Genomic DNA, 23651 nt, shown 5'->3' with positions numbered 1-23651 from the left:
AACAGGCTCGACTGAAGATAAACCAAGTCTTATCATTTGGCTATAGCCATGTCCATTTCTGCGGGGTAAACATATGACCATGACTGCAATTTCAAGAGCGCGAACTGGCTGCTGGACATGTCGAGCACGCCGGATTAAATGTGACGGTAACATCCTCTTCCTGCAGGTACCTGGTTGGAACTAACATTTGTTAGAAACACGCCCGGTTTGCCATCGTTGCGCCCGTAATAATGCCTCATGCGGCTATGGAGTTCGGCTCATCTGGCACGAAGAGTCGTTGGCTCGAGGGGTTTTCCATGGACGGGCAGGGGTTTGGTCGAAGCATAATGAAGCTGATCGAGGCAAAGAGAGGCATATCGCACGGCCAGGGGTGGACGCCACAGATAGATTGTCGCGGCGGCCAGAGCAGATGCAGGACCGTGATCGGACCTGGGTGTGTTTAAACACGACGATGACCGGTCTCGAGATTCATTTTGATGGCAAACAAAATGCAAAAGTCGAGACTGTTTCTCGGTCAGGCTCCTTATCGCCTTGCTTGAGTACGATTCCTTCTGGTGGACGAGCAGACTGTGATCCTGCTCTCATGTCATACTTTGAGCATATCATATGCAGCAGCTCCACCCTCGTCGACAATGCCCATTGCAACCCTTATCGATATCTTATTCTGCCTATGGCATTGAAGTCTGAGGGACTCTACCATGCGGCCTTGGCCATTGCAGCAAATACCCTGAAACTCTCGGATACGACATATCGGCTACCAGCTTTAGAGCATCATCATCGTGCCCTGGCCCACCTGCGTGGTCTATTGACCAAAAATGATTGGTGTGAGTCAGAAATATATGAGATGCTAGGGCTGGTCCTGATGCTATGCTGGTTTGATGTAAGCGGACCCTGAATATTGGCATTCAGCATCTACTAATCCTTCTTAGATATCAGACAGCAGTCGTCCCTCTTGGGTCACACATCTCACCGGTTTCCAAAATCTGATTCGCACTCGAAAAGAATGTCCCGGTCCCTCATATCACAGCCAAGAGTTGACGAGTTTCCTCAATCGCTACTTTGCGTTTCATCTAGTCCTGGCCAGAACTGCCTTTCGAGTCACATCTACATCTCAAGCACCACCAATTCTACCGAATACCATCCTGGAAGCATCTGATATAATTGATCCATACGTGGGTTTTAGCCCGGCTCTCCTTTTGATGATCGATCAGGTGGCAGAACTAGCTTGGACACAAGATGGCCCGGATGAGATCAGTCGCAAAGGTGTCTATCAACTAAAGGCAAATTTAGATAATCTGCCCCAGAGGCTGCCTGCGGAGCATATTGATCCTACTACGGAATGCGTCGCCATCGCAGAGGCCAACAGACTTGGGGCGCTTTTTTTCTTGTACGAGATTTGTTCTACCAAGTCTGCCAGTTCCAAGAGCCCTATACTTTCACTTGCTTGACGTGGAGGAAAAGAATACTTGTGTCAAACGAATATTGGGCTTAATTCTGGAGAAGAAGGCGAGCATGGTGCGTACTGCGGTCTTGCCGTTATGGCCTCTCTTCTTGGCGGGCTGCTGTGCTCGCGACGCGACGAGGAAGACAAGGTCATTGTTCTACAATTATTTGAGGAACTCAACGCGATTCGTCGTTTCGGAGTAAGTTTCTTGCGCTTTGCCTGTTGTGCATGTACTGACCTGGACCTACTTCTTAGAACATTGCCCCTGCAGTTGAAGTTATCGAGATGGTCTGGCGACAGCGTGATCTAGCTGTACAAGACGAAAGAAAACGCCGGAGATCCAATCCGGAAAGAGAGAAAGATCCTTTGCAGGGATCTCGTTTTGTATGGGAGCACGCTATGGTCATGTTGGGTGGATGGAAGCTCAGCTTGACGTAGGCACCTGTTGTATATGTGCTAACAAAGTAAATTTATGTCCAGATGGATTCATCTAGTAACATCAATTGTTCAAGAAATACCTCGCAGTCTAGAAGCAATACTATTTTCCCGTGCCTGTGCCTGTCGACCTTTCTATCCCGTAAGATCGCTCAGTTCCATTTCAGGATCTAGATGTGCAAGGTCTTTAGCCGTCACTTTCCGTCCAGCACGCCAATGCCATTGCGATATAATGTCCGGGTCAAGTGTCCCCTCAAGCAGATCTGCTACATATTTTCCAATCACTGGAAGGAACTTGAATCCATGAGCTGAGCCTCCAGTGGCTAGGAAGAGTTGCTTGTGTGATGGATGAGGCGTGACGAGGAAATGGCGATCGGCTGTATCAGAATCCCAGCACAAGCGTGTATAGGAAAAAGGTCGATCTGCTAGCTCGGGAAGCACACGTCGCAGATTCCGGCGCATTTGAGCTTCGATCTCGAGAGGAAGTCCGTCTGCGGGCGACTGGACGAACGTATGGGGAACGGAAGTAGTGATCCCAGAGTGTGTGACTTGGGTGTTGGTAATAAATTGACTGTGCGCCATCTTGAAGATTCCGTCTCTGGTCGGGGGGAAGAAGTATCCCAGCTCGAGGTTGTCCATGATCGTAAACGTGGCATAGTGTTCGGTTTCAGCAGGGGTAAGTTGAATATGGGCGACACTGTGGCCCTTGGCTATCAGCTGGCCCTTGACGTCTAGTAGTGAAGGTGTCCATGCCCCCGTTGCCAGGATCACTCTGTCTGCCTCGTGCTTCGTGCCGTCTGCTGTGATGACTCCTTTGCACTCCCCGATCTCATCCAGGATCAACTGTCGTACGTGTCCCTTTGTATCCCCCGACATATACTCGACTCCGGCTTCCTGCGCAGCATTTGCCATCTGCTCCAATGCTTTGCCGGCATCTGCCCATCCAGCAGTTGGGTTCCACACGTTGATATTCCAGCCATCCAGCTTGCCCGTTACAACCGAAAATCGCGAACGGATATGTTCCGGTGTGAGTCTCTGAAGGCCTTGCACTCCCAGCTTTTTGCACGTCTCGATTGACCCCTCCACAAACGGTATAGATAGGTTCGCTGCGCTAAGAATCCATCCGGGGGCATGATAGAGCCCACGGAACATTGACCATGACTGCCAAGCAGCTATGGACTCAATGCCCAATCTCGCATAAAGCGGCACGTTGTAGTCGCTTCGGATGATCTTACTGACATCGGGCGTATTGCTGCGTTGAAGTCCAAGGTGACTACCGCCTTGGTCGCCGACGGTATTGTGGAAACTCAGATTCAGTATGAAGTCTATCTCAATCTCCGATACCAAGGAACTGATAACTTGCTGATGGTGCTCGAGCCTGAGCATGAGGGCTTCATTGCCGAGTTCAGCAAGGAGCACGAACGCGAGTTCTCTTTCACTTTCCCGGGCCGCAACATTCTTGTTGAAGATATTCGGGTCCGTGGTGTTGGAAAGGCAACCTCGATTGCGCCAGAGACGCCTCCGCAAGAGCTCAAATCGGTGACGACACAGTCTATTGACTCCGAGAAACAGGATGATTCATCTTCCGTGTACTATTCTGGCGTCGGCGAGATCACCACGCCAGTCTTTTTCCTGAACAACTTGCAACCAGGATACGTTATCAAAGGGCCTGCGACGATTATCGACAATACACAGACAATCGTCGTTGGGCCAAAGTCTAAAGCCACAATCCTGTCGCGGCATGTAATCTTGCATGTCGAGTCTTCGAAAAAGCAGACTGCCGACGCAACAGTCGTCGATCCTATCAGATTGAGCATGTTTGGTCACCGGTTCATGTCTGTGGCTGATCAGATGAGCCGTATGTTCCAAAAGACTTTAGTATCAACAAATATCAAGGAGAGGCTAGACTTTTCCTGTGCAGTGTTCTCTCCTGATGGAAAGTTGGTTGCGAATGCGCCCAACGTGCCGGTGCATCTTGGTAGTAAGTTGAACCCTCTTGGAATCCTCTTTAGAAGGGCCCCGAGTTAACAATGCATTCAGGCATGGAATATGCTGTCCGATATCAGCATGAACAGTATGGAGACAGTTTGAAACCAGGAGATCACATTCTGACCAATCATCCTCTTGCTGGCGGTACCCATCTCCCTGATATTACCATCATCACTCCAGTCTGGAACCACGAGGGCAAGCGAATTGTGTTCTATGTTGCCCCTCGGGGTCATCACGGTAAGTTTGATTCTTCTGCTCCGGTCCAGTGGTCCAATCTAACAATCACTAGCTGAAATCGGTGGCATAGCCCCAGGTTCAATGCCTTCAAACAGCAAGATGCTGTATGAAGAAGGTGCCATGACCATGGGATTCAAGGTTGTATCAGAGGACCGCTTTGGGGAGGAAATTGTCCGCAAGTTCCTCTATAATGAACCTGCCTCATACCCTAGCTGCAGTGGTACACGAACATATAATGACAACGTCTCGGATCTGAAGGCTGCTATCGCAGCAAATCACAAGGGTGCACAGCTGCTAGAGGCTCTGGTGGCTGAGAATACTTTAGAAGTGGTTCACTTCTACATGGACGCAATCAAACGCAATGCTGAGGTTGCTGTCCGTGAGCTTCTCAAGTCTATTGGCCGCAAGAACCCAGGGAAGCCTCTTCGATCCTCTGATTTCATGGATGATGGTACAAATATCAAATTGGAAATCTGTATTGATTCTGAGACTGGGTCTGCCGATTTTGATTTCACAGGAACTGGTCAAGAGACTTTCAACTGTCTCAATGCGCCCAAAGCCATTGCCCATTCGGCTATCATTTAAAGTCTTCGGGCACTGATTGATGTAGACATTCCGCTCAACCAGGGTTGTCTCGCTCCCGTCAATGTGATCATTCCATCAGGTACCCTGCTGAACCCATCTGGTCATGCGGCCGTCTGTGCTGGCAACCCAATCACCTCGCAGCGCATTACGGACGTTGTGCTTGGTGCTTTCCATGCTTGCGCTGCATCTCAGGGCTACTGCAATATCATATCCTTTGGCATGGGAGGCGTCGATCCCAAGACTGGTATTGAAGCACCAGGTTTCGGTGTTGGCGAGACCATCTGTGGTGGATCAGGTGCTGGACCATCTTGGAATGGCACTTCAGGTGTCCATGTCCACATGACAAACACACAAATCACAGATGCAGAGGTCTACGAGTTGCGGTATCTTGTTATTCTGCGCAGGTTTGAGATTCGGAATGGGTCTGGTGGAAAGGGTCGTTTCCGTGGTGGAGATGGTATTGTCCGCGAGCTGGAGTTTCGCATGCCTCTTTCGGTTTCTATGCTCAGTGAGCGGCGGGTTTATCGGCCGTATGGACTGGAGGGTGGTGAGTCGGGTCAGGCAGGTTTGAACCTGTATGTGAAGAAAGAGCTTGATGGAACAAAGAGAACGATCAATATCGGTGGTAAGATGGAGCTTCAAGCGCAGCCAGAAGAGCGGATTCTTATCCCCACGTAAGTGTCTCTTATTCTAAATGATCAAGAAAATTACTGACAAACTTGTTTTTAAGCCCTGGAGGTGGTGGCTGGGGATACATTTCCGATGAAGAGACAGTGGCCAGTGCCAGGATTGGAAATAGAAGCCCAACGAGCTTCCAACCACGAGGAAGTGTACACGCATTCACTGCCACTGCTGAATCGGCTATGTGAGCGCACCGTGCGGGATGTGTGCAAAGAACATGCATTCGGTAATAGAAACATGCAGCAATTTAACAATTTGAGTTATATACCAGTGTCGAAATAGAACCTCCGAGATATAACCCGCTCTCATCTAAATAGACCTAAAGATTCGCCTTCGTGCCAGCCAATGAAGTCGTATCCCATTCTTCTGAGCACTCAGGGCCAATCTTCACGTAAGTAAACTTAGACCCAATGATCTCAGCGTCATCAGATTTCCGAATATAACTGGCCAAATCTGCATCCGGTGTCATCTCAATCTTTGTCAGGCCATTTCCAAAATAGTTGAACCGATTGCCAAAGTATTTCACGTGGAAATCATCCCATCGAACTTCGTCCAGGGCTTCCATAAAGTGCAATGTACTGCCGGGCCACAGGGCCACTATCTTGCCATCGACGCTGTTTCCCTTGTACCAGGATCGACAATCTTCGTGCCACACTGTGTGCTTCATGTATTCATCTTTGAACGCGATGAAATCGTCTACTGCTTCCTTGGTTATTTCGATTGATTTGATTCCTTGTTGTTGAATGCGGGTGATGTGTTTGCAGATGAAGTCCGCTTGTGCTATGAGTTTTGAAGTAGTCATTAGCATAAGAACCTTGATGGGAAACAAATGTTTCGATGAGCATACCCTCAATTCCCGATAGAACTGGACCATTACCTATTGGACTATTAGGTCCCAGGAACATGTAGTAATTAGGGTATCCTGATGCTGCAACGCCGAAATAACCTCGTGGCTCATCCTTCCAGTCATCAGACAATTGGCGTCCATGTGGGCCAACCAAGGGAAAGCGTGGCTTGAATGTTGTGTCAAATCCAGTCTATGTATAACAATTATTAGAGCTTTGTCTTCTTCACCTTTCTCGAACAAGCCACTCACCGCACAGATAAGGACATCCACGGGGTACTCTTTGCCATCACTAGTCACGCAACCGTGTTGCGAGATCTTTGCAATATCACCATAGACCACCTGTGTCTTCTGGTCTGTGAGAGACTTCAGATATCCAGTCCCAGGAGTTAGTCTTCGGCAGCCAACAGCCCAGTTTGGAATAAGTTTCTCTGCCAAATTTGGATCTTGCAGTGCAGTCTCCATGGAAGACTTGAAGTTCGCATGAGCACTGGTCTGTTGCGGTGAAGACGCAAGGAAGAGAGGGAATATCTTGTTGGCATTATGCTCCAACCAGTGCCGGAATGCTTTGTGTGCATTTGGGTCATTCGCAAACTTCGCCTTTTCTTCCCTAGTGAAGTTTCGTGGCTGGAAACCGGCAAAGCCAGCCATCGCTATCCAAGAAGGCTCTCTAATAAAAGTCGTACATTTGGAAATATGCGGCAGGATAGCCGGAAGAATTTGTATCCCAGATGATCTGTATCAAGTGCTTTTTAGTTAAATTTATCGCGTGGTGTACTTGAGGTAAACTCACCCATTTCCAATCAATCCCACATGCTTATTCGTCAAATCGAGAGTCTCATCCCACGCCGCACTGTGTACAAGCTTTCCTTTGAAGTCGTGAAGTCCAGGTATGGCTGGCCACCTCCAAGTATTGAGGATACCACCCGCGTTGACCAAAACATCGCATGAATCATGAACTACAGAGTTCTCTGCATTGTTTTTGATATCAATATTCCATTTGGCGGACGACTCGTTCCACTTTGCTCCAATTACTTGATGTCCAACTTTTGTTTTCTCGCTGAGATTAAAGCGAAATTGGAACCGTTTGAAATAGTCGAATATCTCCTTGGAAGAGGCGTATGTGCTAGACCATGTAGGATGGGGATCAAACGACCAGACATAGGTGTGGGACGGAACATCACAGGCGCATCCAGGATATCTGTTTTCATACCATGTTCCACCAACATCGGGGTTCTTTTCATAGATTTGAAACTCAAGGTCATCAAAATTTCGTTGCAGCTTGTAAGCCATCAGCAGGCCACTAGCTCCGGCCCCGATGATAACCACACGGATAGGACGGTTTGAGCTCAGCGGGTTTTCCATTCTGAAATGAGAAAGGATATATGTTTCGAGTGATCAGTGAGCGCGATGTTGGGTTGGTATATAACCTAGCCGGGAATCTCCGTAAATATTTTTCTCGGCGAACGCAAGTCGGTGACATTTCTTTCATCTTTTCAGGCGAGCAAGTGCACTGCATGACTCGTACATGAGCAGTTAATAGTTATTCGTCTGCTATCGCTTCACACACAAATCAAAACAAAAAAGAAAAGGAAAAGGAACAGCGACCCGAGCGACCTATAGAGCACCTTGGCACATAAACCAATCAATAGCTGCAGTGATCTTGCACAACTCTGTGATTTGGTTCGAGTGGATGCTGGGAAAGTCTATCCCCCGCATATTAGGGATCAAACCGCGGCCACTGGTAGATCTTGAAGGGTTTGGCAGCCAATTAGGATTCTGCAACCTGCAGATTTATCTCAGTCGACTTTGGAAGGGAGACAAGGGCGGCCACTGGTCACCGACTGTGTTTGATTGTCGCAAGTCCAAGTTGCCGTGCCCAGAGAAAAAGCAAATGTAGTCGACATGGCTGTGGTTGTACGACAGGCGCCACTGAAGATTCTTAGAAATAATGATTGGAATTTAATGAAGAACACAGGGAACATCAAGGGTTATATATTGCCAGTGAGGGAGTATTCGACCCATTCTAAGCGATGACCTCGGAGTATACGGAGTACAGGTTTGAATATTGCTTTGGCCCTACTTTAGCCCTCTCATTTTCCCTCTTTATGTTCGTGTTGGAGTGAGGTGACTTAGAAATGTTCATATACAAGTAAAGATGTACGGAGTAAGGGCTGTATACACCCCCTCACGTGATTCAATGGATCTCAACGTTATCTGTCTAAATCAAGTAGAAATTAGTGTCAAGTCAGCTCCACTTCGGTAAGGGAGGTAGAGATGGGACCCCTATTCCATGTCTCTCGTCAGTTCCATACTGTAGGGTTGTAGAGTGACGTCTGAACAACATTTAGACATGACTGTTGAAACTTGAAACTTGAAACAAGACTTGAAACACTAAGTCATCTGCCCCAATGTACAGGTACGGAGTAGACCGGGGTTCCTATACAGCTGCAGAACTGCAGCCCATGTGCCGCAGTGCAATCAATGCTCAGGAAGCCCAAGACGGTTAGAAAGGCCCTGTAAGATTACATCTAGCGTGCTGTAGCCATACAGGATGGCGATTGTGTCACTAGTATAGATTGAAATTACGGCTTCTTCGGGGATAGAAATGTTTGAGATACATGGATTTTGCTATATTATATACAGTGTCTACATTCCTTTCACATCTATATCTTACGGTTATCCCTCGATAGGTCTGTAGAATGCTCCGATGGCAATCTCAGACTTCCTGAACGGCGATCAGGGGCAGTGGGTCCACATCCACGCCGTTTTCTAGAAATTTCAGGGTCCGTAAAAAAGATACACCAATTACCAGGGTTCCCCCTTTTACACGCCAAGAGGCCCGACCATTCAAGCTTAAAGCGTTGGCAGTCTTTGCATTGGTCCCCTGTAGCGCAATCGCAGGGTGCTAATTCGTAGACCAATTTCCTTGGTTTTACTCTTGTTTTGGGAGTATCGGTGACCCACGATCTATATCATATCCCATAACTGTACTTTTACTACAACGTGTCCAAGCCCCGGGTTAAGATTAAAATTATGTTTCGCTTAACGTCGATGCCTTGGCCATGGTCTGGACATCTTCCCCACTGTGCAGGTGTTGCGGTACACATGAAACAATATACAGTCAGCTTTGCAGCCTCCGGCATTAATATATATAGAACGATGACGCGCGTAATTCGCAAAAGCCTTCGCAGCCTCACACACAGGGCCTGAGCCAAGGGCGATTGTGCTTCAAATGGTTCACTTGTCGATCGCGACCCACCTGTGAGGAAGTCCATGGCTATGTCGTCGCCACTGGAATACAGTACAGCATGCAGAGCTTGCTTTTAAAAGATATGCATAAAGATGCAAGGCCAGGTATATTCTCTACGCCTCATTGAATAATTGCTTATACTTATAAATTTGTTATCACTTAGAATACAGTACGAAAAGTATAACGGGGACGCGTGTCCGTGGGGGGCGTGGTCTCATTTGCCCCCCCCCTCCGGGCGGTTGTGACTGGTTGACGCGGCTGAGCGCCAGGTCGATCGTCCTCAGTCATTTCCAGCCTTTACACATAGTTGTCCTCATTACCTTACACTTCTTTACAGGGACTTTATTCAACTCTTACGGAGTACTAAGTACTTTACCTACTTGGTCCTAGCGCCGACCTTATTCCTTAATTTTATACTCCGTACAGGCACAATATACTCTATGGTGACGTGGTTTATAGTAATGTTCTCTCATCATGATGAGCTGTCGAACTTTGCGTGTTTTGTGCTCGCTTATATTTTCCTAGGAAAAGGAGACGGTGTATGGAGATGAACTAGGATCTTAGTGTGGGCTCCGTAGTATAGGTGTTATATGCCGACGGCAAGAGACATGGCGTATCGAGATCGCGATCTACTCCTTAGGGCTCAAAGGCTTTCTCGGCTCGTTTTCCTCGACCTCACAGACTTCACCTTTACTGTAATTATCGCGGGAGATACTCCGATGGAATTATCCGTGATCGACAGGTGATGCCACCACATCCGGAATCCGCAAACGGCCATCTTGTCCCTGGATGGTTGTGATCTGGGAGAACCATCTGTTTTGTAACAGTCCTGCCACTGGGTGCGTGTTTGACAAGCAGATTGTGAACGGAAATACTGTGTTCCAACTGATCGTCGGTTTGGGGTTATCCCTCCGAGTCGCCAACATTCCTTTTTCCGTCATGATCGACGCATCGGAGTCGACAGATACAAAAGACGCACAGGGAAGGATAGATAGTGAGGTCGGATCAAGGGTTACCCGCAAGCAGGAGATATCAATACAGAATGGTAATGTAGTTGTATTAAAAAGCAGGTTGTAGAAGTGAAGCCGAAGTGAAGTGAAGTGAAGTATACGATATCATGTATAAATTACCGTATTACCATACACAGACATTCCCGTTTAATTACTTTCGGCCGCCCTCCCTTTTCTTCTTCTCTTTCAACACCTTCACGACACTCTACTGTTCTGGTCTGGCATTGCCCAGCCGCGTTGTTTCTTCTTTGATAGCCTGCTCTTCGCCTCCCCTTTCTAAAGTCCCCCTTGGATCCGTGTCGCGGGCCCCGACGCTGCCAGCCTCTCGTTACCTATCGGCACTAGACTTGCCTGCCACTCATTATATCCACTGTTGGAACACTCGTTTATTTGGCCCTATTTCCTGCTGGGTATCGGTGTCGCATTCTTCACGGCTTTGCTGCACGACGGCATACGAACCCTACAACTCCATAACTTCTAATTCTACTCGAACTCCTCGATTCGTTCGATCCGCCGCTTGTCCTTTACATGTTCGAGAAGTCTTCAAGCACCGGATCCGCCAATATGCCTCTCTTCCGGCTGAAGACGGTATTCCCGTTGCTCGCTTTGGTGACAATTGGAATCTTCTTCTTCTGCATGGAACGTTATGACCGGTCAGCCTTCCTCCGGTTTAAGCACCCCATAGATCGGGCCGGTCTCGCTAGCAACAAGCAACCTCAAGCCCAAACATCCACACAACCGGAATCTCAACAGACTGGTAGCACGTGTGAGGTCGACCCCAACCTGGCCGCTCCCCTGCCCTTCCCTGAATGGCTCCCTCGCAAGAACTACACCCGCGCCTACTTCCGTCCTCGCCACGTGAACCCTCGCACCGAATTCCACACCCTGGAGGAGATTGAGAAGCCTGTTCTCCCGCCCATGGTTGTCATGGAGCGCGGTATGGTCGTGTCTCCCGAAAACAAGGAGGAGAACTTTGTCTGCCCCGAGATCATCGAAGTGGATGTGGCCGCCGATGACGATGTCGAGGAAACCTCCAAGCTTCTGTTTGGTCTGGCCACTACCGTCGACCGTCTGGACCGCCTGCTCCCCTCTCTGCTCTACTCTTACGGAAACACCAAGGCCGGTCTGATCGTTTTGGTTCCCGAGTCCGATGATGATCTAGAAAAGCAGGAGACCTACTTCCGCAACCGTGGTCTGGACCTGACTCTCATCGCCTCTCCCCTGGACTTCACTGCCCGTTACTTCGGTATGGTTGAGGCCTTCACGGAGCACATTCGCAAGCACCGCCCCCACACCACCTGGGTTGGATTCAGCGATGACGATACCTTCTTCCTGTCGCTTCCCACTATCGCCGAGGAGCTCAAGCTCTTCGACGAGAAGAAGAAGCACTATATTGGATCTCTGTCCGAGGCCAGCTGGCAGGTGGACACCTTCGGCCACATCGCTTTCGGTGGTGCCGGTGTGTTCGTCTCGAAGCCCCTGCTCGACGTCCTTATGAAGTACTACGAGGAGTGCCAGTCCTGGGGTGAGCAGCCTGGTGACCAGAAGCTCGGCCAGTGCATTCAGCGCTTCGGTGACACCCCTCTGACTCTGTGGCCTTCGCTCTTCCAGATGGATATGGGCGATCCCGTCGACGGTGTCTACGAGTCCGGTCGAAAGATCGAATCCATGCACCACTGGAACAGTTGGTACACCAAGGACGTGGTCAAGATGACCACCGTCTCTGCTGCTGCTGGCCGCAAGTCGGTTCTTCGTCGCTGGGTCTTCGACCAGGAAGAAACGATCAACAGTGCCACTGGCGAGACTCTCCGTCACTTCTGGGTTATGACCAATGGATACTCTCTGGTCAAGTACACCTACGATGAGTCCGTCCCTGACGATGCCATCAACTTTGATGCCACCGAGAAGACATGGCCCGAAGATCCCCGTGGTTATGAAGACCGCCTGGGTCCTCTCCGACCCGCTGAGGAAGAGGGTATCTCGAAGGACCGCTGGTTGCTTCGTGATGCCTTTGTTGTTGGTGACAATGTGCACCAGTTCTACGTCCGCGAGGAAGACGAGGGCCACAGTGTAATTGAGATCGTATGGCTCGGTCCCAAGGGCGGCGGTGGTGGTGGTCTCAGTGACCATTTCATTCGCGGCACCTACCAGCAATAAAATTGCTCCGCTTCCACTTGAGGCTGGTCCTTGGGACTGTTGGTCGTACACTCTCTTCACTTCTTTGCACATGATTCGGTTTTTTTTTTCCTTTATTTTTCTAAACCCTTATACGCCTCTGTCACGACACCAGCCCAAGACATTGCATCGGCCAACAGCCTATTTCTTTTCCGGATGAGACTAGCAATCGTGACTTGGCCTCCGCGTCTTTCAGTTTCTTATTCATTTATCCGGCATTGCATCGGCGGAGTCCAATACGGTGCAGGAAGTGGCCTTGCTTCCAATATCCTCACGGTGTATCTCATTTTGAAATGTTCTGCGGCTTGTGCTCCCCCCCCCCTCTTTCTCTATTATTTCTCCCCAGGCGGAGGTTGATCACCTCCGACCACTCTGGCCCTCTTATATGTCTTTCCTTGTTTCCATCTCGTCTTTCAGTGCGCTTCCGGGGAGAAGCCACTCCATCCTGCCTTGCATCTTTTCTGTAAAAATAGACTTGACTGCAGCCCCGCGTTGCGGTCTACGTTGGTGATTAGCGTTGAACCTTTGTTCATTATGTGAAGAATATGATCAGTTTCCGTCATTTCAATATACCCTTTCGTATCGGACTTCTCTGCATCAGGTCTAGGGCCTCACGGATCGGGCCGCGGATGATCGGCTTTGGTTGCTTTATTTCCCATGTGGGTTCGGAAGGTCTTGGACACGAACTGTGGGCGCCGAAGTGGTTTTGGTGTTTGTTGCCGGTGGAGTATGAGAATGGAGCTGAGGGCTCTGAATTGTGGCTATTTAGCGCACATAAGAAGTCAGCAAAAATAGAAAGTCCGTCGGGGTTTCGAGTCTCCTCCCCCTGTCCAGGGGAATATGTACTCTCTTTATGTTTTTTTTTTTTTAAAAAAAAAAAAAAATCTTCCAATGTAATCCTGAGACACTGCATATCAGGGGGTTTAAATTCTAATGTGCAAGGGGAAATCATTTAGGCCTTATTCGCCGGGTGTTTAGAGTCGGGGCCGAGACTCGCCTAGTATGTCCCCCGTCAGCTCCTATAGGGCACACTCAGCTGATGAATGTGAGATCGGTCCCTATGGCCGAAACCAGAACGGAATGATAGAGGGGCCCTATGCATGCGGGCATGGAATGAGGCCAGACCCATTCCAGGTGTGACTCGCGCTGTGTAACTGATATTGATATAAGACCTGACATTCTGTAGTGTACTTTGTACTGCAGTGACTGTAGTGTAGTGTGAAGGAAGTGAGTGGCGATCATTTCAGCTCTTTGGCCGGTATAAAGATCAGCCAATCAGACACTCCCAAGAAAGAATGTATAGAAATAGAACCTCACTTTACTTCTACACCATCTATTCATCCACTCTATACTCTATACACTCTATCGAATACTCCCTACAGTAACTTAGACTCAACTTATACTTGAGTCCAGACCGGGGGAAACGGACTACCGGCAGCCAATCAGCGTTCAAAGTGACCAATTAGCGCCTCGTGCCAAGCCTCGTGCTGGGTCTGTGACAAAACCGTACGGTGTAATATCACTGAATGGAGGGGGTGGTACTTCCTTGTGTTAGAAATCCTCACCAGAATCCAAGTACCCACCCCGAGGCCATCTGTACCCGTACCAGCCGCACACGTGACAGACCGCCTGCCTCTCGCAACTCGCACTTTGCCTTCTTCGCTCCCCTTCCCCCATTCCCTTTCTTTCTCCCATAACGCGTTACTCGATTGGGTCATCTTCTCCCCTTTCGGTATCCCCCCCCCCCATATTCCACCTTTTTGTTCATTTACTCTCAATATGTCTGCTGTTCTTGATGAAAAGCTCTCTCCTGGCCATGATGACCTCCAGGCCGGCCCTGAGCGTGGCACCAAGCGCAACCGCATGAGCGCCGACGATGAGGACGACGACGATGACAAGCCTGGTCGTGAGCGTCGCAAGATTGAGATCAAGTTCATTCAGGATAAGTCGCGTCGACACATCACGTTCTCTAAGCGCAAGGCTGGTATTATGAAGAAGGTACGCGTTGTAGAGATCCCGAGGCTCTCCCGAGGTCGCTATACTTCGTTTACATTCGAAGTATGAGACTTGGCACGTTGAACACGTCCACTAACCACCTTGCCTTACTTTAGGCATACGAGCTTTCTGTCCTCACCGGCACTCAGGTGCTTCTCCTGGTCGTCTCCGAAACCGGACTCGTTTACACTTTCACCACCCCGAAGCTTCAGCCTTTGGTCACCAAGGCCGAGGGCAAGAACCTCATCCAGGTAAGCTACTGTTTGCTTCAATGGATCTTCTCATGCATTTACTAATCTGATACAGGCATGTCTGAACGCCCCAGACCCCGCCGCTAGCGAGAATGGCGTCGACGCCCCCGATGTCGCCCCCGAGGCTCCCGAGGACGTGGCTCACAACAATGTCAACGCTCCCCAGGGCAACATGCGCCCCGGCATGCACCCTGGTTACATGACCAACGAGCAGCAGCAGCAGATGGCCTACTACCAGAACCTCCAGCAGCAGCAACAGCAGGCTGGTGGCCAGTACCCCATGCCCGTCGGAGGCCGCATGCCCCCGCAGCACCAACCCACTGCTTAAATTTTATGATCTGATCTGTCGGCCCATTTCGGGTCCAAGTTCCAAATGTTGCACGTTCTTCTCTTGTGTTCTTTTCCTCTCTGCGCCTCGATCTCTCGCGTTCATTTGATACCCGTCTCCCTCTATGCTGATCCGTCATCCCACTCTCCCCTCGGAAATGATCTCTGCATCCTTCCAGGGCTCTCGCATTGAACCATTTGTGTATTGTCAAACACCTGGTCCCATCCAGTCCTCCTTTGATGATACTGGATCTGGTTTCCTTTCAACATCGCCTTCCGGGAAAAGGAAAAACAAAAAACAACTTGTTGAGAACCATGGCTTTCGAAGAAAAAGAAAAACTAACCCCTTCTAAAAAACATATGAAAAGAGAAAGAGAGCGCAAGCAGAATTTGGGCTTCATTGCTAATCTGGTTACTGTTTTCCCCCCTCTACCTAGACAATGGCGGAGGATGGTGGTGTTCGTGGTGCATTGAATATTGTCGGCGAAGTGGTTTTTTCTCTCCAGTCTTTATTTTCACTATCTTCTGATTCACACACTTTTCCTTTACTGGTTATTGTTATGTCTATTTTCTCATTGTCTAATCTCAAGTGTGTTTCCTTTTTTTTATGTCCATGCCGTATTGGTCTGATTTTGACCAATCTCAAATCATGTCTGTCCACTACTCTAGGTGTCTTTGCGGTGGTTACTTGTATGGTATGGAGAAATCGGATCCTATTCCCTGGAATGTATTCTTCGTATTTTACCTATTAGGTCATATAAATTGGGGTTTATCACCCGCGTTGTAGTGTATAAGGCAGGCAGCCATGTACATTTGCAGTGCCTGGGTCTTTCAACCGATTAGTTTTTCAGTTCTATGTATGTTGCAATGGGTGTACTAGACAAAGAAACATGACATTATTGTCAAAATTTTGAATCTAAAAAAAGAGTTACAGTACTTGATGCTGTTTATGTATCCGTACGTGAAGACCAACCATTTTATAAACACATAAACATACAATGATATATATCATACTGGGGTTGTCAAACAGTGTATCAGCATCCAATATTTATTTATACGGAGCTATATAAGCAGCAATTGTGGTATCATAGTATCTTGACAGAGGAAAGCGAAACTCAAATGGAAATCAAGAACAAGGTTTCTCAAACACTAGGGGAGAATGAGCTCATCGGGCTCATTATGTCTAGGGAGGAGGTACTGTACATGGCGGATAGAAGGTAGCGAGGGCGGATTGTGTTGGAGTATGAGCGACAAGGTAAGCATGGGTTGGATAGATTGGAGGGAAGGTGAATGTACTTGGGATAAGAGAGAGATGATGATGATGGATAGTGCCACGAGAAAGTCTATGGCTAGATTGGATCGGATTCGGGTTCGGTGATTTGTTGAGTATGCCGCGCTCGAGGATGATTTCCTGCCCGTGGGAGAGTAGACGAGGGTTCATCTTCTGAGTTGGTCTGGGTGCCCGCCCGCGGGTTGCTCCATCGAGACAGATATTGTATTCCGGATTTCCAGGCCCCAGCCAACGCTCTGCTCGGTCCTGCAAGAAAACCAGACCCGACAGTTGGAGAATGGGGGTCGTCATGTCCATGAGTATCACCGACAACTTCTTGGATGGATCCGTAGCCGTGGGGCTGTTCAGACGTGGAATTGGGCATGCCCCATGCGCGTCGTTGGCGTTTGGTGATAGAAAGCCCACCGAAAGGACCCAAAGTTCGACGCCGCTGGTTCTCGCGCCCTGATGCCAAGCCTCGGCGAGATCCCCACCCTCGATCGTGCGTAGTGGCGCCGATGGTCGAGTGTCGTGCAAGCCCTGGTGGTGGACCATGGAAGGTCACACTACCACTGGTGCTGTGTGGCTGGTCTGCCGAAGAACGACGTTGCCCATCAGCAGAATCATAGTCTGAGTCGTCGAGTTCCGCCCAGATAGATGCGGGGTTCAGGTCCACAGGGTCCGGGTGATCAAGATGTAGATTTAGCGGTAAACTCGGAGCTCGTCCCCGTTGATATGAAAGATGTCGGGTGTTTGTGTTTGCGTTGAGAAGGGGTTCGCGTTCTCCAATGTGTGCTTCTTCGTCCTCGCCGTCCAGCAATCGAGGCGATGCCGGGTGCTCTTCCACAACTCCCATACCGGGCCCAAGCCCAGTCTGCGTGGGTCCCAAGGCGCTAACAGCAGCGTGACTATCGATATCTTCCAATCGCCAAGAAAGGCATAAAACACCGGCCAGAAGAACAATTGTCCCCAAAGCAATGAGACCGGCGTGAAAGCCGGCCAACTGAGACACTTGCCGGAAGTAGATCAGTCCATCCATGATGGCGATGATGTTGTAAATGCAGAACACGAACGGGTATAGAACACTGGTACTGCACAGCTTTAGCCCGCGATGAAGATAGAATAGCTGTGTCAGGGCTAGGAATATCATTCCTAGAAGAATCACCCATGACTGCCAACGGTTGAATTGGTTTACACGGTCAACCACCGTGCGCACAAGCAGTTCCACCGCCGACTTAGCCAGAAGTAGCGAATGGGCAGAAAGAATACCGCTGACAAAACCATAGGACATACCACGGATCAACTTCATTCGGCTTTGCAGTCGCAGTAGGTGTGGCGCAAAATGCCCAGAAGCCGAGGGTTTCGCGCGTGACGAAGGCAGGAAGTGTTTCAGCAGTTTTGAGGCCACCAATACAGCCACCACCAAAAGTGTAGTTCCACCCATCCATAACAGGAACGGCCTGCGTTGTAAGAGCTCCAGAAGTTGGTCCAAGGTATGTGCCGGTTCCCCGATGGCGCCGAATGTCGCAATCAACAATGCGCCTATGCAAACGAGAACTGTACCAGCGAGGGAGTATCGGGTGAAGGGTTCACCCAAGATCAATGTCGCGAATATCGTATTGAAGACTAGTCCGGACTGTTTGTGATTCTGATCAGCAAGTGATGTCCGCCACGTGTGGAGGGGAACCGACCGCTTGAAGCGTGGAAAGGACCGGAAGTGGCAGAGTGGTGATCTGAATGGTGCTTCCCACGATATTGGAGATCACAAACATTCCCATTCCTACCTGCCATCGTCGGCGCTTGTAGGGGGGTCTGCGCACATCATATGGGTGCTTCTCGTCCTCGAGTAAATGCGACTTGCGCTGCAGGGTGAGTCCGATCGCCTGGAGGCTAGTTGAAATCAGCCCAACGATGACACCGACCTGATCTTTGTCAGCTGTTGACTCTGTTGTACATGAATCTTGGATCTGTATTCATACGGCAACGCTTCCCTCCGGCGACAAGTCACCTAGATTGCCCATGTTGCGTATCGTGCATTGGCCAAATAGACAGGAAGTGGTTCCAAGAACTACCGCAGTAGAGATGCCATGGTTAGAAGGTATAACATTGAAAGTTGAGAGTATCCAAGGGAGGTTGAGGAGTGCGGAGGGCTGGATGCGGAACGCCAAGGCAAGTCCAAGCTTAGTTGGACACAACATCCTTTCCTCTTCCCCACGTCATTCCATCAACAGTCACATTCAATCCGCCAACATGTCACAAAGCCATGCTCTTTCAGACGACCAGGTGCGTTTCTATTGTATCTTACGGAATGTTTGAGCCTAACCGATGTCCACAGGTCGCGGGTGAGCTCCGTAAGATGACTGCGTTCATCCGGCAAGAAGCCCTCGAAAAGGCCCGCGAGATCCAGCTGAAGGCCGATGAGGAGTTTGCTATTGAGAAGTCTAAGCTTGTCCGTCAGGAGACCGCCGCGATCGATACCCTTTACGAAAAGAAGTTCAAGCAGGCCGCCATGTCTCAGCAGATCACCCGCTCGACACTCGCCAACAAGACCCGTCTCCGCGTGCTCGGAGGTCGCCAGGAACTACTCGATGAGCTCTTCCAGACCGCCCGCGAGAAGGTTTCCAAGGTCGCTGCCAACGACAAGAAGAAGTACCAGGATATGCTCAAGGGGCTGGTCCTTGAGGGCCTATACTATCTCAACGAGGATAAGGTCGCCATTCGCTCCCGTAAGAAGGATTACGATGTTGCTAAGAAGGCTATCGAGGAGGCTGCCAAGGAATACAAGGACAAGGTTGGCTCGGAAGTGACTGTGACCGTGGACGAATCGGAGCCCTTGCCTGAGGGATCGTAAGTGCCTCCTATCCGATTTACGATTACGAATATGGTCTAACAGCCTGCAGCGCCGGTGGTGTCGTTATCGTTGGTGGAAACGGCAAGATCGAGATTAACAACAGCTTCGAGGAGCGCCTGCGACTGCTGGAGAACGATGCTCTTCCTTCGGTCCGACAGTCACTGTTCGGAAAGAACCAGAACCGGAGGTTTTACGATTAAGCGTGCTCTTTGTGACTGTATTTCGTGTGTTATAGTTCCGATACTCTTTTTTCCTCTTGGCTTTCATAGACAGGAGATTTATCTGCACAGTTTACAACGATGGTCTGGAGTATGATTCAAGCCTTTTGAGCGGTATGCCTGCTCTATATCTGTATTGACTTTGTGTGGTATTTGGTAGAAAATGCTTCAAACATGCTTCGCTCTTAAGGATTCATAGGGTCGTAATTCATTTCGGGGTAATTCAGGGAAGGTTCCGGTCCACGTCCATTCCGGAGTATAATCATGAGATTTGGTCATGCTTACGGATGGGAATCTCTGTATTCCCCAAAACCTGACCGACTGGAGCAGATAACTCCGTTGGTGTGATCTCCGTGCTCTTTCCAGTATCATTAGAAGGGGAGCCGAACAAGTTCCGAATGTTACCATCTCTCTCTCTGGCATATGACTTGAACAGCGTCTTTTTCGGTGGTGGCTTTGATCGGACCGAATAAACAATCCGGTAGTGCAAGGCCTCCAGAGCTTCTTTGGCTAACATCCGCTTGAGATGCGAGGCACCTGAATCCTCGATGGAGCTGAATATTAACTTGATCTGAGCTGCCAGCTTGTCGATGGCAGCATTGTACTCCTTTTCAGTTTCGTTCTTTCTGTATCGCAAATCTAACACAGACGAATCAATTGCAACATTGAGAAGAGCGGTGATAGCAATCAACTCCCCGTAATCATAGTCACCTTTGCCTTTGAAAAGTCTTATATGGAACCACTTATCGCGAAGCAGGAGAACCGTGATGCGTTTGAGATCAAGCACATCTTCAGGAGGCTCAGTCAACGGGTTGGGGATTTTCAGTAAAAATGAAACAGCGAGGCGACACCGCAATAGAGCAAACCAAGGAGATGTTGGGAGGATGTGGTGAACGACTCGGCTCTGTATGCAGACATCTGTTGTTGTGTTGTAGAAAGTTTGAGAAACTCGAGAAAGCTACTTTCGTTAGCCATCGACAGGTAGAATATTGCAATGGGAGAAACAAAAACTGACCATGTCTTCCGCATTGATATCAGTAAAGTTGTCCCGGTCGAGCACTACATTTATGGTCCACTGAAGCTCCGACGAGATCATGAAGTCTGCTGTCAAAGACAAGTCAAGCGTAAGACGTAGTAGGAGGAGCACGACTCGCTCTTGGGTATCTTCTGCAAGTCTGCGATTCTGTGAGCCTTGGTATAAGTGCAGGTATGTATTGGAGTGCTTACAGGTCGGTAATTTCTCGGAGTAACTTGAAAATTGAAATGAGAGGGAAGCTGTCCTTCAGCCCGGAGTCTGGACTGGCCTCTATGGCAAGTATTAGTGGGACAAAGAGGAACAAGTAGGACGGTCAGATTACCTTGTAACGGAATAGGCGTAACCACGATGGAAGGATCCAATGACTGGGACTTGGCCCCCAGTCGCGCAAAGAGGTCATCGATATCAGCTGGACGGATGAGTGATCTGAGATGGCCCACATCAACGCCCTGATATTTCTGGTTAGTCGACTTGGCGGAAAATGAGCATAGGAACTTTTGCAAACCTTGAGAATTCGATAGTACACGTTGCTCATTTCGTTTCGACGTTCGTAGGGGACTGACAGATTGTAAGCTTTGTGCATAAATTGAGCAAGATGTGGGACGAACTGGAACGGAAAGTCCACAGAATTAATTCGTCTGGCAATAGCCCCTTGTGTAAAGCCATCTGAATAAAGTCCCCTGACATGAGTAGGCGCTCGCGAGCTTCCGGATCTGCAAGAAATTCATCCAGATATGTTCCCCTCGTGAAAAGGTGCTGTGGAAATTCTGGAGCCGAAGGCAACTTTTGGGCGCCGTCGAAAAACCGCCAGGCTCGGTCATGGTCCAGGGCTTCGGTTCTCCTAACGGCCTCCAACAGGCGTTGTAATCCGGTACTGTCGTCATTGTCATCTCCCAGAGCTGAAGTTAGGACACTTTCATTCAGTCCTTTATTAACGCCGGACGTGCCATCATTGCCATCTGGTGTATTCTGCGTAAAATTGGCCTTCACCCGAGCGACGTTGGCTTCAATCTCATTGTCATCCACGGTAGCGTAAACGAGGGAGTCGATTGTGTGCTTGTACTTCTTCGGCGATTTAATCTTTCTGATCCCCGGGTTCGTTCCCGATGCCGGGGCAGTCTCAGGCTTCTTGGAGATCGGGGCAAAGAGACTAGCTGGATCGTCCAAGGAACAGATCGAATCCGTGTCTTCTCCATCGGAACTGATGACTACCTCTTTGCCGTCCTTGACAATGCGCTGAGACCCGCCAAAACTTTCATTGAGAGACGAGACTGGCGCGGACTCAGTGCTTTGAAAACTTGGCCATGGAGCCGGTTGTGAGAAGCTCTCTTGGGCTGACAGATACAGCGCGCGATTCAACTGCGCCTCGGCCTCCTGTTCCGACTCTGGAGACAGATTGCTAATCATGGACGACGAGGGCTCGGTGAGGGGTGAAGACTCGGGTGCGAGTTCGTCAGAGCCTTTGGTTTCTGGTGTGGAAGCATTATTTGCCCGCGAGAATGCCGGCTTGTTGAAAAAATCAGCAATCGACCGCATCGTGCAATGAACAAAGAAAGAGGGAGAGGGGGCCCCACAGAGAATGGCGCGTTGGCGCGTGGGAGTATCGCGCTGTCACATGATGCTCACTGACTCAGCAATGCAAATTGAACTACATCTACAGGTTGTCGAAGAGTATCTGGACTCAAGTGACTAACTTGATCTCTGTTGTAGAAGTCATCTTCAAGTTCTGCTTGTGGCGCTCTATCTATATCCCTCGAACCAGATCTGCTTCGTTCCTAGTGTGACGTCGATCTGCGGCTAGTGATCTGACTACTGTATAGTAAATACGAGCACAGATATGTACTGTGTAGATTGCCATTGAAATGGTCTCCACACAGAATCCACGCAATCCGAAGTGAGAACAAATTTCCCGCTCTATTTTTGCTTCTCACCTCATTGCCGATTTCCTAGAGCTAGCTCCAGAGGATGGAGGATGCTCACTAGTATAGCTGTACTCCCTTGAAGAGGCTCCACTATACTGTGCATGTGTACGGATAGTACTCCGTAAGGTTAACTTAGCCAAAGCAGTCTCGTGTTTGATCGACCTGAGTTGAAACTGTTATTTCTGGCGTGCGTATTAGGGGGAGCAATTGAGTTTAGCCCAAGAGACGGCAAAGGGATCCACTATAGTTCGCGGCTGTCATGTATGAAAGTCAGAGCTCACCCTTGCCTCGAGATGTCCGTACCTTAGACTTTGTCAACATGGCCAGTGAGACATCGGATATACTACTAGCTATGGGGTTAGATGGGGCCGTATGGGGTTATCGAGTTTAGGGGGGACAAGCCATTCTGGACACGAGAATCCTACGAGTAAAGTGATCATCCTGGGTCCGCTCAAAAGCACAAGTACTACAGTTCTCCCCTGACTAAAAGCCTACTAGTAGTAGTGTACTGCGTCTTATGCCAAGAAACAAGGAGACCAGGTGCATCCGGGCCTTCTAAAAACAAACAAAGAAAAGCACAGTGACACTAAACCTCTAGATCTCAGTTGACCGAGTCACAGATCATTTACCCGAAAAGGAGAGCTGACTCAGGTGGATCTGAACACGCTCGTGCCGTGTTGGTGGTTTCAGGCTCGATGCCCCGACCCCCGGCGCTTGGTGATATCATTAGGGGCTTCTTCCTCTTGCAATTTCCTGTATGTTACAGCCGTAAGTCAATTTATGTTGTTTTTATGCCTCTTAATTATGTATTTCATATCTTACACAATCTTGCCGAGAGTATATATCTTGGGAAACGACTTGCACAAAAAAGAAGAGGCCAGCTCATCTCTACAGTAGATGCATGAAATAAACGACTAAGCGGGGTCAGAAACATAGGCCACCAATGGCCTAGATCTGCAGGTAAGCTTACAATACAGTGAAGAACTGGAGAAAACGGGAGGCACAATGCCGTGTTGTGCACATTTAGCAAAAGGGGGCAATACGGTAGATCTGTTTCCCTGGATCCAGCATCCGAGTTGCCGATGATCCTGTCCCGGTTGCCACTGTCAGAAATTTAGAAGGGCTGGA

At 49.3% G+C, this 23651-nt stretch overlaps 9 protein-coding genes across 9 annotated transcripts; 5 read left to right on the top strand and 4 right to left on the bottom strand.

Moving 5' to 3' along the window:
* Positions 1-409: 409 nt before the first annotated feature.
* On the top strand, positions 410-1882 carry N7508_004711 (fungal specific transcription factor domain-containing protein; the record flags this gene model as incomplete). Its single annotated transcript, XM_058462777.1, has 4 exons — positions 410-880; positions 930-1263; positions 1501-1643; positions 1700-1882. The coding sequence occupies 4 exons, from the start codon at positions 410-412 to the stop codon at positions 1880-1882; spliced, it is 1131 nt and encodes a 376-aa protein (XP_058319255.1).
* A 132-nt stretch (positions 1883-2014) lies between these two features.
* Positions 2015-3031, bottom strand: N7508_004710 (NAD(P)/FAD-dependent oxidoreductase; the record flags this gene model as incomplete). The annotated part of the gene is made up of 1 exon (XM_058462776.1): positions 2015-3031. The coding sequence occupies one exon, from the start codon at positions 3029-3031 to the stop codon at positions 2015-2017; it is 1017 nt and encodes a 338-aa protein (XP_058319254.1).
* Positions 3032-3052: 21 nt separating this feature from the next.
* Positions 3053-5559, top strand: N7508_004709 (uncharacterized protein; the record flags this gene model as incomplete). The annotated part of the gene is made up of 5 exons (XM_058462775.1): positions 3053-3860; positions 3920-4105; positions 4158-4646; positions 4716-5364; positions 5421-5559. Coding segments are annotated over 5 exons (2271 nt in total), but the record flags the coding sequence as incomplete, so codon positions are not given.
* Positions 5560-5690: 131 nt separating this feature from the next.
* N7508_004708 (flavin-containing monooxygenase) lies at positions 5691-7580 on the bottom strand (the record flags this gene model as incomplete). The annotated part of the gene is made up of 4 exons (XM_058462774.1): positions 5691-6151; positions 6219-6408; positions 6468-6951; positions 7009-7580. The coding sequence occupies 4 exons, from the start codon at positions 7578-7580 to the stop codon at positions 5691-5693; spliced, it is 1707 nt and encodes a 568-aa protein (XP_058319252.1).
* Positions 7581-11006: 3426 nt separating this feature from the next.
* On the top strand, positions 11007-12635 carry gfsA (glycosyltransferase family 31 protein; the record flags this gene model as incomplete). Its single annotated transcript, XM_058462773.1, has 1 exon — positions 11007-12635. One exon carries the CDS (start codon positions 11007-11009, stop codon positions 12633-12635), a length of 1629 nt encoding a protein of 542 aa, XP_058319251.1.
* A 1797-nt stretch (positions 12636-14432) lies between these two features.
* Positions 14433-15227, top strand: N7508_004706 (uncharacterized protein; the record flags this gene model as incomplete). Its single annotated transcript, XM_058462772.1, has 3 exons — positions 14433-14651; positions 14765-14899; positions 14955-15227. The coding sequence occupies 3 exons, from the start codon at positions 14433-14435 to the stop codon at positions 15225-15227; spliced, it is 627 nt and encodes a 208-aa protein (XP_058319250.1).
* A 1348-nt stretch (positions 15228-16575) lies between these two features.
* N7508_004705 (uncharacterized protein) lies at positions 16576-18555 on the bottom strand (the record flags this gene model as incomplete). The annotated part of the gene is made up of 3 exons (XM_058462771.1): positions 18476-18555; positions 18188-18418; positions 16576-18132 (listed from the first exon to the last, which is right to left on the bottom strand). Exons 1-3 carry the CDS (start codon positions 18515-18517, stop codon positions 16576-16578), a joined length of 1830 nt encoding a protein of 609 aa, XP_058319249.1. The 5' UTR covers positions 18518-18555.
* A 191-nt stretch (positions 18556-18746) lies between these two features.
* Positions 18747-19547, top strand: N7508_004704 (H(+)-transporting V1 sector ATPase subunit E; the record flags this gene model as incomplete). Its single annotated transcript, XM_058462770.1, has 3 exons — positions 18747-18779; positions 18832-19343; positions 19397-19547. The coding sequence occupies 3 exons, from the start codon at positions 18747-18749 to the stop codon at positions 19545-19547; spliced, it is 696 nt and encodes a 231-aa protein (XP_058319248.1).
* A 280-nt stretch (positions 19548-19827) lies between these two features.
* N7508_004703 (uncharacterized protein) lies at positions 19828-22137 on the bottom strand (the record flags this gene model as incomplete). Its single annotated transcript, XM_058462769.1, has 6 exons — positions 19828-20523; positions 20581-20740; positions 20793-20871; positions 20924-21050; positions 21107-21159; positions 21210-22137. 6 exons carry the CDS (start codon positions 22135-22137, stop codon positions 19828-19830), a joined length of 2043 nt encoding a protein of 680 aa, XP_058319247.1.
* Between the last annotated feature and the right edge of the window lie 1514 nt (positions 22138-23651).

Source organism: Penicillium antarcticum (assembly GCF_028974205.1).
Source record: "Penicillium antarcticum strain IBT 31339 chromosome Unknown utg000005l_segment0_segment0, whole genome shotgun sequence".
NCBI lineage: Eukaryota > Fungi > Ascomycota > Eurotiomycetes > Eurotiales > Aspergillaceae > Penicillium > Penicillium antarcticum.
The sequence above is the reverse complement of the archived record's forward strand: the minus strand, read 5'-3'. Positions and strand labels throughout refer to the sequence as shown.